The sequence below is a fragment of the Neopelma chrysocephalum genome, unplaced genomic scaffold (assembly GCF_003984885.1).
Source record: "Neopelma chrysocephalum unplaced genomic scaffold, ASM398488v2 Primary Assembly neopelma1_59, whole genome shotgun sequence".
NCBI classification, from domain to species: domain Eukaryota; kingdom Metazoa; phylum Chordata; class Aves; order Passeriformes; family Pipridae; genus Neopelma; species Neopelma chrysocephalum.
This window is the reverse complement of record NW_020897714.1, coordinates 25,179,331-25,195,572: the sequence shown is the minus strand read 5'-3', so window position 1 is coordinate 25,195,572 and position 16,242 is coordinate 25,179,331. Positions and strand designations below refer to the sequence as shown.

Here is a 16,242-nt window from a genome sequence, read left to right as displayed (position 1 = left end):
CTCGTCTCGGCTCAGCTCAGCTCAGCTCAGCTCAGCTCCTCTCGGCTCGCCCCGGCCCGGCCCGGCCATGGTGGAGCGCTCGGACGAGGCGCCGCTGCTGTTCTGGGCCGAGGGCCCCGCGGTGTCGGCGCCGCCGCCCGCGGCCGAGCCGGGCAGCAGCGGCAGCGGCAGCAGCGGCGGGCGGCGGCTCGTCGGTGGCTGGAGCGCGGCTCCGTGGGACGGCGAGGGGGCGGCGGGGCCGCCGCGGGCGGAGGCGGAGGAGGACCAGATCGTGGCCGTCTTCGTGGTCACCTTCGACCCCCGCACGGGTGAGCGGCGCCGCGGCGCGGGCGGGCCGGGCCTGGGGCTCCCGCTGCCGCCGGAGTAAGATGGATGCGGCCGGGGCCGGGCATCCCTTGGGGACCGCTCCCCCCGCATCCCGCCTCCCGAGGACCGCTCCCCCCAGCGCCGCTGGAGCCAGCGGAGAGCGGGCGGCGGGAACCGGGTTACCCCCTGCCCTCACGGGGGACCGCGGGTCCGCGGGGGCCGGGGGCATTTGCGGAAACGGAGCACAAGAGGGATTGCGTTTGGTCTCCATCCCGCCGAGAAGTTCTGGCGGGAGGAAGGCGCCGCGCCTGGCGCCGCTCCGAGGAGGGGGACAGGTGTCTCTACCCCACAGCGGGTCACGGCACAGGGATTTTGGGGACGGCGCTGGGGCACCCGCTGTGCCACGCACAGGTTCAGGCCGAGCCTCTGGTCAGCGCTGCCCGGAGGGCACCAACCTGTTAGAGCATCTTGAGAGCATCCTTCTGTCTCCGTGGCGTGGCGGAGACCTGCCCGCAGCTATCGGTGATGGATGGTGGTTGTGGCAGGCGTGAATCCGGCAGGCTCGCAGGGCATGATCTCCGGCGGCAGCAGCAGCTCGGCTGTGTATTTCTTAGTGACTGGTGTGTTTAGAAGCTGGCCTCTGGTAGGATCTCTGGGACTTAGTGCTTTGAGGGAGTGCTGCAGTCCAGGAGGGCAGAGGGGAACAGCAAGGGAATATATTTTCCACTTTTTGCTGCCATATCCATCTCCCTCAGTGCTGTTGGACCTCGGTGTTCTATCACTTCTTTTACTGACAGAAGTTATTTATTTCAAATCTGTAAATCAGCATTTCAGAAAACGTCTTAACTTTGTTTTCCTAGTCCTGTGCTCCAGCGGTATCCACAAACAGGATGTTACGACACAGATAGGAAGTTAGCACCTGCCTGGCACCTGTGAGCAGAGGTGTGCAGGGGTCTGATGTCCTGAGACAGATTGTTGGGTCTTTTGGCTGTCAGGTGCCAGCCTGGGGTAAAAAGGCAAGAGTGGTGCATAGCTGAAAGACTTGGTACAGTCAGAAAGTTTAGGAATCAGCTTGGGAGATTCAGAAGCCCATTTGCATCTAGGTGTGGGAGCGAGCTCCTCCCTCCTCTGTAGACAGGCACTTCCTTGGATCTGCTGATCCATAGCAAAAGTACTAGAGACAGGAAAGAGCTCTGTGAAGCATCTGGTTTGTTCTTCAGTGGAAGGGGAAAGTAAAAGACATCATGCTCACAAGAGGGCCCTGATAGTAAAAGACTGGATGCTGATCTTGAACAGAAAATCCTAAGGAAGTAATGAAGAGAAGGAGGCCCAGGTGTGATGTGCTGTCAGAAATGCACACTGCCAGACAGCATGGCTGCTGTGTCCTCAAACACCCAAGGGCTTTCAAGAAGTTACCCCTTCCATACTGCACCAGAGAGAGGTATCTTCAGCCTAGAGGTCAGAGACTCTTGACTTTTCAAAATCCAAAATGAGATTGGATGTCATCTTTCCAACAGGAGATGGGAAGGGGAGGTGTTTCTCCTAAGTATCCAAAACATGAAAGAGTCTGGATGATTGCGGCAACAGCAGGTTGTCTTTCAATCTGAGAGCATATGCCTTCTACGAAATGGTGAGATTTTCTTGGTTGGCAGAAAGCTGAGCTTTCTCAGGAGTTTGTCTGAGCCAGCTGTTGCTTTGAATGAAGTCCAGGGAAAGTTGGGAAACAGCTCTTCTCACATGTGATGTGCAATTAATGCTGGGTGTCATCAGCCTTGGAGTAGTCTGTCAAGTCCAAGAGGATTCATCCTCCAGCTGCTACTCAGCATGGATGATGAATGTAAGGAGCATGACAGGACTGTGAGGTACACGTGTCAGCTTCACAGGTGGAGAGCAAAGTGCCCTATGAAGGATGTGGACCTGGAAAAAAGATCTTGAGTGGTCTGAACTTGCTAGAGTCAGAAAGAGGATATGGCAAATCCTGGGTCAACCACATCAGATGGTGTGAAGGACTTCTGTAATGTTCATAAGGGTATCTGGTCCTTGTGTGTGACTTAAAGAAAATCATCCGGTTAGTGCCTGAGCTGGAGACCTGCTTGATCCTGCCCAGGATGAGCACAGCAGACCTCCTTTGGCAGATTGCTGAGGCATATGAAAGGCAAAATTTCTGGTGGTGGCTGGGCTGGTAGTTATACCAGGTAGTGTCTGCTCAACTAGGCGAGCAACTGGGCAGGAGATGTTTTACTGTAGAAGGATGAAGTGGTGACTATGCCAGTAAAGAATGTAACGGCTTTTCTCCTGAATTTAGAGGGGCTTGAAGCAGATGAACTCAGTGTATAGCAGTTGCATGCAATGACTTCACAAGGTGAGTTGTGGGGTTGCCAGGACACTGTTACAGTTCCGGTGTCCCTGTGACTGTGTCAGTGCTCATGTGAGTGACTGAACATAAGAGCCAGAGGCAGCTTCTAAATCAGTGGTGCTGTCCTCAGCTCCAGCATGGTGAACCTTGTATATGGCTAGGTCACACTTTATGCTTCTCCTGTCCTGGCACAACATGGTAGCACTGAACAGCTGGGTACCCTAAAGCTTTTGGGAAACATCTAATGCTGAGGAGGGCCAGGTGACGATCCCCAAATGCTAGTGCAACTATCTTTTTTGTAAGGATGTGCAAATCCAGTGGAAAGAAAATACAAGAGAAAGAGGAAGAACATCCAAAACTTTGCACGCCAGAAACTGAGTGTTGGTTCTGACCTGACCTGAAGCTGGGAGATTGCTCCCAAGAGATCAGATCCACAGATTTGACTCTCAGCAAAATGACTCACCCGCTCTCTGACACTGGGTCGCTCTCACTTGGAAAGTTTCCTGTGTGCACGAGACCTGCTTTCTCCACCGGGAAGGGCAATGCTTCCTGTTTTTCTACAACATTGCTCCCTCCTCCGGTTTCTCAGGCAGGCCAGGAGTCGCTATCGCATCTGGGTGAAGTCTCTCCTTTGTTTGCTCTGCTGTTTCACCAGACCAACTTTCTTATTTTTTTATCTCCACGTTTGTTCTCCAACTGCCACGTCGCCCGTATGTTCCCAGGGCAAGGTGGCGTGAGGAACAGCCAGGAGTGCAGGTGCAGGTTGCTCCTGACAGATCTCAGAAAAAAAAAAAAAAAGCTGCATGATATGTGAGTTGGTTTTGTGGTCACATGTAGGACAAAGATCTGTTTCAAGGCGTCCTTTCCTTATAACTGCTACAGACCAGACATTGTTTGAGCAATGTCCACTTGGACACCTCTGCAGTGGATATGACACCTGACAGTGTTTGTGACTAAACTGAGCAAAACCAATTTCCTTTGCTGCTGATGGCACTCTTGTATATCGATCTGTTAATCTGCAGGTAATCTACCAGTAAGTGATCCTCTCTGGTGCAAGGCTTAAAAGCAGATCTTGGCCTTAACCACAATTTTGTGGCTAAGAGGCAACAGTCAGTCTCAAAGGTTGAGTTCCTCACTCTTTCAAGGAAGTGTCTTGTGCCTTTAAAAAGAAAGCCAAACCCACACACACACAAAACCCCAAACAACAAAAGCCACCATCTATATATAATATGCAAAACCTACAGGGGACCGCGCAGGCTGACATGATGTCATTGGCTTTCCCTGCCAGCCTTTCACACGCCTCAGAGGCGAAGGCGCTTCACAGCAGAGCTCTGTGGTTTCGCGTGTGATCGCACAGAGCTGGGCTCGGGGTCACGAGGCTCCTGCTGCTCCCCAGCCAGCCCGGCTCTGCGGGAGAGGTCTCCTTGTGCACTAGAAGTGGTTAGTTGGATGCAAACTTCTCCTGTTGCCATGCCTAACGCTGCTGGGTTTTTTTGAAGTCCTTGCCAGGCAGGGCTGGGGGAGGTCTGCTGAATACAGCATCTATGTGTGAAGAAAAATAGCCTATTTAAATGTCAGTAGCTAAGCCCAATTCCTGTGTGAGAATGCAGGCATGTACTTGTGCAGTATGAGTAATGAGACAAAAGACAGGCTTCAGAAATGAGGCCTCATATTCAAATATCTCCAAGAGTCTCAGCTGAGTGTAAGGCCCTTCCAAATGTATGCTGTTGGTGCAAGCACGGCTGGGATGCTCACCCCAAAGGGCAGGGGAAGGGCTGTACCTGTAGGAAGCACCTTTGTGCTGCATCTGCCACTGCATTATACTGAAGAATGTTTGTTTGCCTTGTTTTTAAAACTAAGCCACATTATTTCAAATGCTGTGGGCAGACTGACAGAGAACAGAAACTCAGTGGGTAACCCTGGAGCACAGCTGGGTGCTGTGGGAGTGTCCAGGTAAGCGGGTGAGGCTCTGAAATGCTGGCACGGGAAAGCGTGAGAATTCACCCCTTTTTTTGTCTGTGGTAAACTTGCTGCTGGACTTCATTTGCTTTTAGGGACATTTTGTGACTTCTCTGATATCATCTGTTCCAGGATCAGGCTCCTCAGGTGGCCTTTTCCCCGGAACAACTGCATGCTTTCTGGCTGGCTTGGCAGGTGACAGATGTTCGCTAATCTTGATCTAGCTTGTAGTTTTTGTGCTGTTTTGTTTGGTTATTCTAGCATACACAAACACATTGCAGTACCTGGATCGCCTCAGCCTCCATATAAAGCTTCAACTAACATCTCTTATCCTAAAGAAAATAGGAGAGATTTCAGGGAGTAGTGATGACTGGGATGATGGCTTAGGGGTTCCTGTTTGACCAGCCCTGCCAAGCACAGCCAAAGGACAGTATTGGTGGTGGTGTGAGCTATCACAGAAACTCATCCTAAAGAGCAGCAGTCTATAGTTTGGGTTCTTTCTGTGTGGGATACTCATGTAGACCAAAGCTTATCCACTGCCAGGTAAAATTGTAGCTGCTCTGTGATTAAGCTTATCAAGTGTAGCCCCCCAGTCTAGCACCAGCTTCAGAAATGGCCCCAAAAGTCCTGCAATATCTGAGTTACAACACTAACAAGTTTGCATGAGATGCGTGGAGTATTGTATGTCAGCTACTGTCTGTGACAATTTAGGAGTTCAGGAGCTGTGTTAGGGCACACTGCTGGCATCCCAGTGTTACAAAAGCAACAACCTGCTGTTGATGCTCTTTGCACTTTAGAAATGAGTACTGTATTCAAGCTTACCCAAATAACGTTGCTTCTCTGCAGGTAACATGGTGGAGTGGTGTTTACCCCAAGATATAGATTTGGAAGGCGTGGAATTCAAATCCATGGCAAGCGGGTCCCACAAAATCCAGTCAGATTTCATGTGAGTATGTTTGAGCTATGTTATGTTACTACTTCCCTTTCTTAGTTGTACATCTACACCACCATCCCTTAATTCAGAAAATGCAAGAAAAAATACCATCCAGGAAGTGAAGTTCCTGCATAAATGTGCTGCTAAACTGTTTCTAGCTGAGCCAAAGGTACTTTTCAGACACTTTCAGCACCGTATTAAGTACCAGCTAGATGCAGGGATCTGCTGTGTGACAGCTCTGGCTGTGGAGGCCAACTGGTGAATGGGACAGGGCAGCTTCTCAGTGGGGTGCAAATTTTAATGTGTATGGGGCAAATTACACTGCACTGCCACTATTGGGACTGTCAGCAGAGGCCTAGGGAGAAGGGGAAAGAACGGCAGAACTGGAATGGGAAGGATTTTGCAGAAACAGGTCTTAGAAAAAGGTTCTTAATTCTGCCAGTGCTTTTGGATCCTTTAAATGTTCCGATAAACAGTTCTTGCTTACTGTCTTCTTTGCTAGCTCCTTCCTTCAGCAGAAAGACATAGGAACTTTGTGCATTTTGCTAACCCAGTGTTGCAATGCAGCAATGTTTTGCAATGAATTGCAGTGTCACAATTCCTTTTGGGCAGGAAGAACAGTTATTTTCTCAAAGGCGCGTGAACTGAACACTTGCAGTCAACTAGAGTGTGCTTCAATGTGCTGGCACCCAAAATATGAGTAGGTAGCTAGACTGTACTCAGAACTGCATGACTGCAGGCTTCTTCCTTGGAGGAAGGGCACTGCATTGACTGAGTTGTGCATCCTCTCTTAGTCTTCATTCCAGGTTATTTCCTTACTTGCATTCCTTACTGGCCTGTGATGTGTGGTAGGGGCTTTAGTGCACTCTTGCCTTAAATATCCTGTCTTGTTCCTGAGAAGACTGGGGCACCTGTCCTCAGCCCTTCAGATAGCAGGGTGGGATTTCAGGGGAATCCCTAAAGAAGAAACCGTGTTCCCAAATCAGTATTTTTAGCAGTCAGTTACCTTTCTTTCTCCTTTTTTTCCTCCTTTTAACATTAACCCTTCTGTCAAACATCTGTCTCCAGTTATTTCCGGAAAGGGCTCTGTTTTGGCCTGGCCTGCTTTGCCAACATGCCTGTGGAGAGTGAGTTAGAGCGTGGTGCCCGCATGAAGTCCGTGGGGATTCTCTCCCCTTCCTACACCCTGCTGTATAGGTACATGCACTTCCTGGAGAACCAGGTCAGGTAAGTTCCCTTGGGAATGGGACTGGCCTGGGAGAGGTAATGTAGCCTCCATGGAGAGCAGTTTTAGGCGTTGAGTGAGATTTGTCTACAACGCTGTGCTGTGATTTCCTTGAATGACTATTTCTCCAGAAAGTGCTACAGGTTCACAAGGTGAAGGAGAAAAGGAAGCAATTAGCAGCAGTCTGTTCTTCGCTAACAGGCTAGTCAAATGCTACCCAAGCCCTACTTATTTTATGTGGACATAATTGTCCCAGGGAGAGGTGAGAGGACAAGAAGTTCCCCTTTTCTCCTTCTGAAAACCATTTTACTAAGGGCTTACAAAAGGCTTCTAAACCTATGAAGCTGGCTAGGTGTGTACTTCAGCTGTGTCGAGTGGATCTAGCAGGGAAAATGGTGATGGTAGAAAAGAAAGCTATTCCTACCTGAGTGTATTTAAAACAGGATCAGTACTATGCATACACCAGCTCGCTGCTGGCATCAGTCCTGCCCGTGTTCTCTGGCTGCACTGAAAGCTGCTGGTTAATCCTGACGCTTTGTCTGCCCTCCTGGATGAGTCTGTGCAACTGAGGCACCCAGGACCCCTTCTGGCTGGGAGATCAGATGTTGGCTGAGGGCAAGGCACTAAATAAATAGTCTGGAGACACTACAGATCTCCCCTTTTTTCCTCTCTTTTCCAGACACCAGCTGGAGATGCCAGGGCACTACTCCCATCTAGAGGCGTTCTACGATGACAAGAAAGGAGTTCTCCCTGACAGCAAGGGCACCCCCGGCTCTCAGCAACCTGTCCACTGGCTGCCTTCCATCCACAGATACATGTACCCAGAGATGAAGGTGAGGCAGGTGCTCTGAGGCCTGCAGGAGTGGTCAGAGTGCTGCTGCTCCTTGCTGGTGTCTCATATGTCTTTATGTAAGCAGTCACTCCTGTGCTTTTTAGGCTGCCTTAGATAAGATTTTGTTACTTGGACTGTTACAAGCTGTGTGCTGGTCTTGCTCCCACATTTAGACTTAGCATCTGTGCATGTGTCCCTGTTTCACCTCTGAGCTGTTTTCTTCCCTTTCCCTCCACCTGCAGATCACACACCCTGCTGGCTGTATGTCTCAGTTCATCAAATTCTTCGGTGAGCAGATCCTTGTCCTCTGGAAGTTTGCCCTGCTGCGCAAGCGCATATTGATATTTTCACCACCCCCAGTTGGAGTTGTCTGCTATAGAGGTATGTTTCTAGGGACACTGCAGAGCTCTGATCTAGTAGGCTGAAGCTTTGCAGAAATGCCTGTGGGTACCGAGGGGATAGACATCATGCAGGTCTTCAAAATGCATTGTGACCATTCCTCACAAAGATACCGTTCACTCTGCATTTAAGCCTTTCCTACAAAATGCTTTTCTTCAGACCTCTTGAGTAAGAACATATTTGGCACTGTCAAACACAGTTCCTATTAGCACAGGACAATAAGAGCACTGACTGAATTTGTGGAATCCAGAACATGAGATTCCTATGGGAGAACCAATTATTTCCTATCCAAATCAGGATGTTGTCACTTGAGAAGTTCTGGTGTTCAGGGGCATTTCGGAGCTCTAACCATTGTTTTCATAGAAGTGTGGGGGAGGGCTAGGTAAGTGGGGTTCAGATTGCCCTTGAGAGAAAACCAAAAGCATCTCAGGATGTACTTCTCTTGTCCGCAGTGTATTGCTGCTGTTGCCTTGCAAATGTTTCTCTGCCTGGTCTTGGAGGAACTGTCCCAGAGTCCAAACCATTCTTCTACGTGAATGTGGCAGACATAGAAATGCTGGAGACAGAAGTATCATACGTGGCCTGTAAGTATGATGGATTAGGTGTGATGTTTTTAACTTCAGGCTGCAAAAATGTCTTGAGACACCAGACTGTGGAATAAAACTGATGAGAAATAGGTTGTGCATGGAATGACTAACTATGAAAGCAGGCAAGAACAGTTGGTCTGCTGGGAAAGCAACGTGCTGCTCTGAAAATCTCCTCTGATTTTGGCAGGTACAACAGAAAAGATCTTTGAGCAGAAACGGGATCTCTATGATGTCTATGTGGACAACCAGAACGTGAAGACGCATCATGAGCATCTGCAGCCACTCCTGAAAATTAACAATGCTGACAAGGAGAAGTACCGACGGCTCAACGACCAGAGGTAATAACAGAAGTCTGGGTGGTCCTGATCCTGAAAGGAGAGCTGTGTGACGTGGGATAAAGAGGACACTGCTCCTTTGTACTCTCTTCCTTGTCATAGTATTTTCAAAGTATTCCACTGCTTCAGTTCATCTCTTGGAGATTCTGGTCTTCACATAATGCTTTGAGGTTCACTCGTGCAATGAATCTGTCTCCCTTCTCTCAGGCAGATGTTAATGTATTCTCAAGAAGTGGGTGAGGATTGCAGCTCCTGTGAAGAGGACCTCTTTATCTTGTGAGTGGCTACCTCTTGATACTTGGTCTCTGTTAGGTTTAGGGAGCCTCTTGCAGTGATTTCATGTTGCACTGGTTTGCCATATTATGAAACATCATGTTTAACGTAATTCCATAGTCAGCTTTCTTCCTCTAAGAACCAAACCAGTTGTTCCTCTTCAGATCATCTTCCTTTCCTTTTGAGAAGCCAAATGCAAGCTGTATTAGTATTTACTAGGGTCTCTTAAGTGCTGAGAGGGAGAAGTGAATTTTAAAAACACAATCAGAAATACAAGAATCCCCTCCCATTTTTTAAAACAACCACTATAGGACTTTTCTTGACAGAACATTTGGTTCAGGAAAGGACAATGTTCATGAGAAGCAGGCACTGTACCATGCTGGGGGCGGTACAGTGGGGAGATAAGACTTGCATGTGAAGGATTGGCCATTGATATGGCTGGTATTGTACCTGGCAAACAGAGGAACCAGAACTGGGTGTAGAGTAGGAGGTATGGAATTAGATGAAGACCACAGATCTACCACCTCTGAAGCCCTTCACTACCTGTTGCTATTCACAGTCTGCAGCAGGTGAGAAGTAATGGGATGAAACTGTGTGAAGGGCTGTCGAGGCAGGCCTCTGAGCTGCAGGGACACAGTCAGAGCGATTTCTGAATAGCCCTGCATGTTTCTAGGAAAAGCAGGAGGTAAGAAATAGCTCTCAGTGGTGTGTTTTTCACCAGGAGAATTCATTTACCCACTGGCTTACTAGATGGGTGACAACACTGTTTCCTCATTTACATTATGGGAGCTATAAGTCTGATTCACCCAGTTGGTGACCACAAGGCACATGTTAGCTGATAACATGGCTTGATTCTGAGGAGGGAAATGCCTCCCATAAACCAGATGGAAACACCACTGTAAAGGAAAAGTTACTGCTTTATCTTTGTTTATTCTGGGTCATTCATAGGGGAGTGGAAAACTACAGCATCACCCAAGAAAGTGGGATCTCTGATTAAAGGGGGTTAAATGCAGTTCTGGGGCTGTGCAGCCTGTTTGGTAAATATGCTGTATTTCTGGAGGTCCAATGCTATCACCTTCGCTGACTTTATCCTACAGGTTTTTCATGGAGCAGAACAACCGCATATTTCAGACGCTGATGGAGGTGTCAGCCAGCCAGGACAAGACACTGACAGCTGACCACGCACGAGGCATGGGCCTGGATCCCCAAGGGGATCGAAGTTTCCTTATGGACTTGCTGGAAGTGTATGGCATTGATGTTATGCTAGTCATTGACAACCCCTGCTGCACTTAAACCAAGCGCAAGAGAGATGGGGAGCAAAGATCACTTTTTTAAGACTACCAGACACTGCTTAGGAGGATCACTGGAACTCACCACAGCCACAGTTATTTAATAACTTTATATGGAGAGTATTTATAATTTTAAAACAAGATGTGATTTTATTTTCTCCCCCTGAACTTCCCAGTGAATACTTGCTCTAGGGCTTTTTTTTTTGTTTGTTTGTTTGGTCTCCCTTTCTCTTTCATTTGTGTTTTTTAGTTTTGTTTAGCTAGGACCAGTGGCACCTTTGCACCAATCCTCACTGTTGGCAGTGATAGCTAGGTTTTGCCCTAGCCTGGATACCTGAGGACTGAACACTTCAGGAAAGCACTTTGTCTGATGACAACCAATGTGAAATGCTATAGCTGAGCTTTCAGACTTGACTGGAAAACCCTCCTATCAACTCCCCCTTTCACCTGGGGACTGAAGAGGGCACAGGCTGTTAATGGCCCAGTCTCGTGGTCCCCTACCAAGTTTATTGGTGGGGACAGTTAAACCAATGATAAAAACCAAGACTCCTTTAATCATTCCTCACCCAACTTCTAGCAGCTGAACTGGAATAAAGCCACCCTTCCTCCTCAATGGCAGAAGCAAGTTTGGGACTGGGGGTGCTTCAGGACCTCATGACTTTGCTTACCGGAGCAGTGCTGTTTCACTTCCAGCACCTGAGGTGGTAAAAACTGGCAAAGACTGCACCTGCCTATCTCACAGCTGGAGAAGAACACCATCTCTACTTAATCCACCCTACCACTTCCTTTGGGTTTTAGTTGCATCACTCCTGCTGCTTTGGTTTAAAATCTTCAAACCAGCAAGACAGTCTCCCATTTAACAGGGACCAACATCACTGAGCCACTTTGCAGTCACTATGTTCTCTGGCCTCAGCTCAGATGGTGCTGGTTGGATTGGGTAGAATAAGTATGCTTTAACTAATGTCACTAGCCCTTCCTTTGTAGCTGATGGTACTTGCCACTCCTTTGCTCTAACATTGTCTGCTGATCTTCTTTTTGTTGAGCCTTCAGCACTGCCTGCTGCTATCCTTGGCTTTAGGTGTGAGGCAGAGAGCAGTCTGTGACCTTTCAGCTGGAACAGCCTCGAAGTTTGCAGGAGGTTCCCTTGGATTTTGGTGTTCTTAACTGGCACAGCCGCTAGAAGCAATGTCTAACAGCAAGTCTTCCTTTTCCTGGGCAGAACTGTAGAACCAGATGAACAGTGTTTTCTTATTTTTATGCTGTGGAAAGAATAAGATTCAGTTCATGAAGGACTAGTCATTACCTCCAGGAAGGCTGTCCCAGTAAAGAGTAATCCCTTCACCATGCAAAATCCAAGAATGGTACTGTGGGTTCCAGGTGTGACATACTGCTTTGTCCCAAATCCTTCAGCCAGTGGTAGCATCACCTTTAGGCTAACTGTTCTTCCTGAACTGTGGCTAATTAGTTGCTGCTTCCACCATTATGGACTTCAGCACCATTGGAGGCTTTCTGCAGTTTGTGGAAATGCAAACTGTAGCTGATATATCTGTTTGTCCTTGCAATTTATAGGATGAGACAGAGCCTGAACCACCAAAGTCTCACCCACTTTAAAGCAAGTGAGCACCTTTTAAAACAGGTAGAGCAAATGTTCCCCAAGTAGACCTCTGTGGATTGTTTCCCTCTGGAAAGGAGGAGGCTGGCGTGTCCTGTTTTTCCTTGAAGGCTGTCTGCAGCAAGGGGGTACTTTTGTTTGCTGTGGAGTTTTAGTGAGGTGTAGGATCAAGGGCCTCACAAGGCTTATTGCACAGTTCATTGGTATGAGCTTCAGCATATTATGTTCCTGTGATCTGCCTGTCTCTGGGCAGCCACTCCCCTGCCTGCTTTTTCAAGGCTTTGGATGTTTTTGTACAGAAGAAAACATGCTGCTGCTTGTCAATTGCTCACAACTGTAACATCATCATCCTTAGGAGGTTGCAGAGAAAAAATGGGGAGAGGTAAAAACAGCTGAGTACCAGTTAATGGAAAGACCAGTCTCTTTTCCTTAAGAAATAGCTTTGTTTTCAAATTGACACCTCAAGTATAAAAGTGACCCACAATCCCCAAGCTTTTGTTCTCTAACTTCCACTTTAGGTTTAACCTGCTGCCTGCAGTGATGATCCCTGAGGAAATATAGCTGACAGTGTATTGCTGTCACTTCCTTCAGATACCAAAAAAAAAAGGAACTGAAACTAGTCTCTAGCAATTTTTCCTCTCGCTTTCTTGAAGGTTTGCTACGTAGTTTAGCTGTGGTGAACTGTTAATGACTTTCTATTCTCTTTGTCAGTAGTTCTTTTGCTAAACTAAATAGACACAAACCTTAAACTTGTTGAAATTTTACAGCCACTGCAGTCAGAGGCTTTCTAACAACCCTGCATTAAGGCACCATGGTCACAAGCTGTTAGAACATGAGGTGAAGTAGACAGCACTGCTAGACCCCACTGAGCAGAACCTCCAGAAATTACTATTTGACATTTATTAAACCTCTGTTTGCCAGAAATTGGGTCTTCAGTTGTTAGCAATAGTATGGGTGCAGAAGCATCAAAGCAAGCAGATTACTGTAGAAGTAGCACCCATGCTACATCCAGCTGGATGGCTATAGCCTATTCTGCTCTTCCTTGTAATTTTGCTTCTCTACCAAGCCTCTCTTGCCAGGTGACTGCTACAGAAGTCAGGAAGTTGCCTGACAGAAAACAGAACAAAAAGACTTTTCTTTCCTAACACTTCCTTATTTGATTTGCTGCAAAAGTACTTTCCACCTGCACTCTTTTTCTTAAAGACACTGCTTTTACTGTTGTTGCATGTGGAAAATGCTTGATAAGTGGGTCCATTATACAAACAAATGGTTATAGCTTAGGACATGAAGGCCTGTTCATGAGGCTGGTTTTGTGTGGAACCAGTTTAAGTGAGTCTTATCGTTCTAGGAGATAGCATAATTCAAGGTAAAACAGTTAAGTGCAGACATTTAAAATACATTTAAAAAGCAACTCAATAGTTGCTTTGCTGAGCACTAGCAGCTGGAAGGGAGAGAGTTATCTGGTGTATTTTGAATTAAAAGAGGGAGGAAAGTGTGGCAAAACTTGCTGATTAGTATAAAATCATCCATTCAAAGTACTTTGCCTTTACGGTGGTGCCTTTTGTTTCTTTGGTGTAACACCTCTGGTTAGTTGCTGTGATCAGAGCCCAGGCTGAATGGTGGTTACAGTAACCAGGTGTGTCCTGTGCCCTGGCAGACAGTCCGGTGCGTTCTTTTCCAAAACTCCAGTCATGGTATAGCCATTGCAGGTTCTCAGCTGGTACTTCCTTGAGTTTAACCAGGAGAACAAGAGCTTCATAACTGTTATCGTAACTCAAGTTGCACTAGAAATGTATCACTGAGCAATGAATTATTACTACTTGTACTATCTACATGGAAGTGTAAAGCTTGGGAGAGAAGTAAAAGCTAGGTTTTCATTCTGAACAGGGGATACCATGCCAGACATTTAAATCAGCCAAAAGTCTTCTCACTGCAAGGTTAGGCCAAGCTGCATAGAGCCAATTAAGAACTATAATGGATACTAGAAGAAAGGCACTTTATGGAATCAGAATTCAGATTTGTCTTACAGACCTTCTTTTCCAGCATATATGAAGAAGTTACTGCAGTGTATCTTAGGAGCTAATGGTCATCTGTCTCAGGAGGTGAGCTCACCTGTCCAGCACCCTTAGGGGCAGAAGAAAGTTGTACCACCTTTTCAAGAGAAAATATCTTAGTGTACAGGTTATTCTGTAAAGCAGCATTATGGTGACACTTCCTCCTTTTTAAGAACTGTCAAAGTTAATGGACAAAAAGCTGGGAGTAGCTGTGGCCCTCTTGGTGACAGACTATGCAAGGGACAGGCAAGCTTCACTCTGGGAGGTGGAAAGGCACAGGTTTCTGGAATAGCAGGGCAAGAGCACTCTGTCCTAACACAAAAGTCTAGGTACAAAGCATGCACACTAACCCAAACTCTTGTCCTAGCCCTTACTTCTAAGTTAGTTGCTGTCTTCTTTCCACCTCCCTGAAGCCAATGGTGTAGTGCCCTTTGTGAGGGAGTCAAATGTACTGACTTAACAGTGTGATCTGTCTGTCTAAAACAGGTGGTACTAAATACCTGTGAACTAGGATTTCAGGTCTTGGCTAATGCAACATGCCATTCAAATGGGAATGTTTAATTGTGGTCAAAATAAACAGGTGCCTTGGGCTGGTCCATTATTAGGTTGTTATCCTTCCTTTTTATTTATGTTACAGTATTTTAAGCCCTTCTAGAATGGACTGTAGGTTTAAGCCAGGATAAGTGTTTTCATTAGTGGGACCTAGGATTCTACTCCTCCCTCCTGTCTTGGGAGTTTGTACAAAGAAAGTTTTTTTGTGTTGCTGTCCGACAGAAACATGAGAACTGAGTCCTCTCCTCAACACTGTAGATAGCGGGTTCAGCCCTGGCTTATTTTATGTAATGTTTGCCTCACACCTCCCCTCTGAACATTGCAGTTTAGAGGTTTAGAACCACCCCTTACTGGAAGAACTCTGAACTGCAGAAGGAGGAAAATTACTTGAAGGGTATTTATACAAGGTACTCAAGGTACTTATGCTGATATGAATATTTAAATATCAGCCTGTGTCTCAGATGATTCTTGATACTTTAACATCAGAACAACATTAACAACACCAATTCTGAAGGGAGCTCTTGGTTACCCTCAAGCAAGGAATCACATTGCAATGGGAGTCGTGTATCTGATGCTATGGAAGAGAACTAGTTGTTTTCTCTGTAAAATGGTACAGATGAACAAGGAGCTAGTTCTCATCATCTCCCCCCTTGCAGCAGGCTGGTTGTAGTTCTAACAGCTCTGATGTTGTTTGCATCTTGCAGATGTGTGGTTGCTCCCATAGGCCTGTGGCTCTGTAGAGAAACTGCTTACTAAAAACATGGGTATTTTTTAATACAATTAAAGCTTACCTTTTTGAAATGGCTGCTGCCTTGTCTTTCCTGCCACTTGAGAAGAAACACATTTTATTACAGAAATATCAGCTTGAGGAAAAACTGTTGGTGGGAACTGCCCCTGACTCTTAATGAGCCAGTGGCTGCAGAGCAACATCCCAGGTGTCTCTGTGGCAAGCAAAAAGAGCAGAGCACAGCCAGCATGTTCCTTGGAGTGTGACCCAGGAGTCCATTGGGCACTCTTAATTGCTGCAAACCAAAAGAAAGACAGCACAAAACAGGACCTATCACCAGCATAACTATGAAAAAGAAGTAGCAGGCTTCTACTCCCTGAGATCTTAGTGAAGAATGGTTAGGGCTTGGAAGGGACTTTAAAGATCATCTAGTTTAGGTAATTAGTTTCTCCACAGAATAGTCCATGGAAGGAGAGCATTCAGTGTAGTTCCAGCATCATGCAGAAACCCAACGCTGCTTTCCCTTTCAAGGCATTTTTCCTTTACGAAGTCTCCAGCAGAGGATGCTAGTGAATCAGCATGGAGCCAGGATGCAGTCCTTAAAAAAGCAGCTGGAAGTCAATTCACTGATGTTCCTATTTTGATTACAGCAAAGAGTCAACAGATGAACTTACGACTACATCACAGTGTAACACAGGGACTACAGACAAGCAACAATCACATCAGAAAAATAAGGATGAATTTTTTTCTTCCAGTAAGCAAGGCAGAATCATGTGAGTTTATAAGCTACCATAAGAAGGGC

At 46.8% G+C, this 16,242-nt stretch overlaps 1 protein-coding gene across 1 annotated transcript; it reads left to right on the top strand.

Annotated features, from left to right (window-relative positions):
• The first annotated feature begins 54 nt into the window (after positions 1-54).
• Positions 55-15,514, top strand: KIAA1147 (KIAA1147 ortholog). Its single transcript, XM_027680566.1, has 9 exons — positions 55-308; positions 5,468-5,567; positions 6,624-6,782; positions 7,460-7,613; positions 7,855-7,993; positions 8,464-8,595; positions 8,786-8,936; positions 9,141-9,209; positions 10,304-15,514. Exons 1-9 carry the CDS (start codon positions 68-70, stop codon positions 10,497-10,499), a joined length of 1,341 nt encoding a protein of 446 aa, XP_027536367.1. The 5' UTR covers positions 55-67; the 3' UTR covers positions 10,500-15,514.
• Positions 15,515-16,242: the final 728 nt, after the last annotated feature.

Excerpts from the sequence above, each read along its gene's own strand:
- KIAA1147 (XM_027680566.1), top strand. The coding sequence starts at position 68 with ATGGTGGAGCGCTCGGACGAGGCGCCGCTGCTGTTCTGGGCCGAGGGC. Across the intron at positions 309-5,467 it reads CACCTTCGACCCCCGCACGG|GTAACATGGTGGAGTGGTGT; the intron begins GTGAGCGGCGCC and ends GCTTCTCTGCAG. Across the intron at positions 7,994-8,463 it reads TGGAGTTGTCTGCTATAGAG|TGTATTGCTGCTGTTGCCTT; the intron begins GTATGTTTCTAG and ends TCTTGTCCGCAG.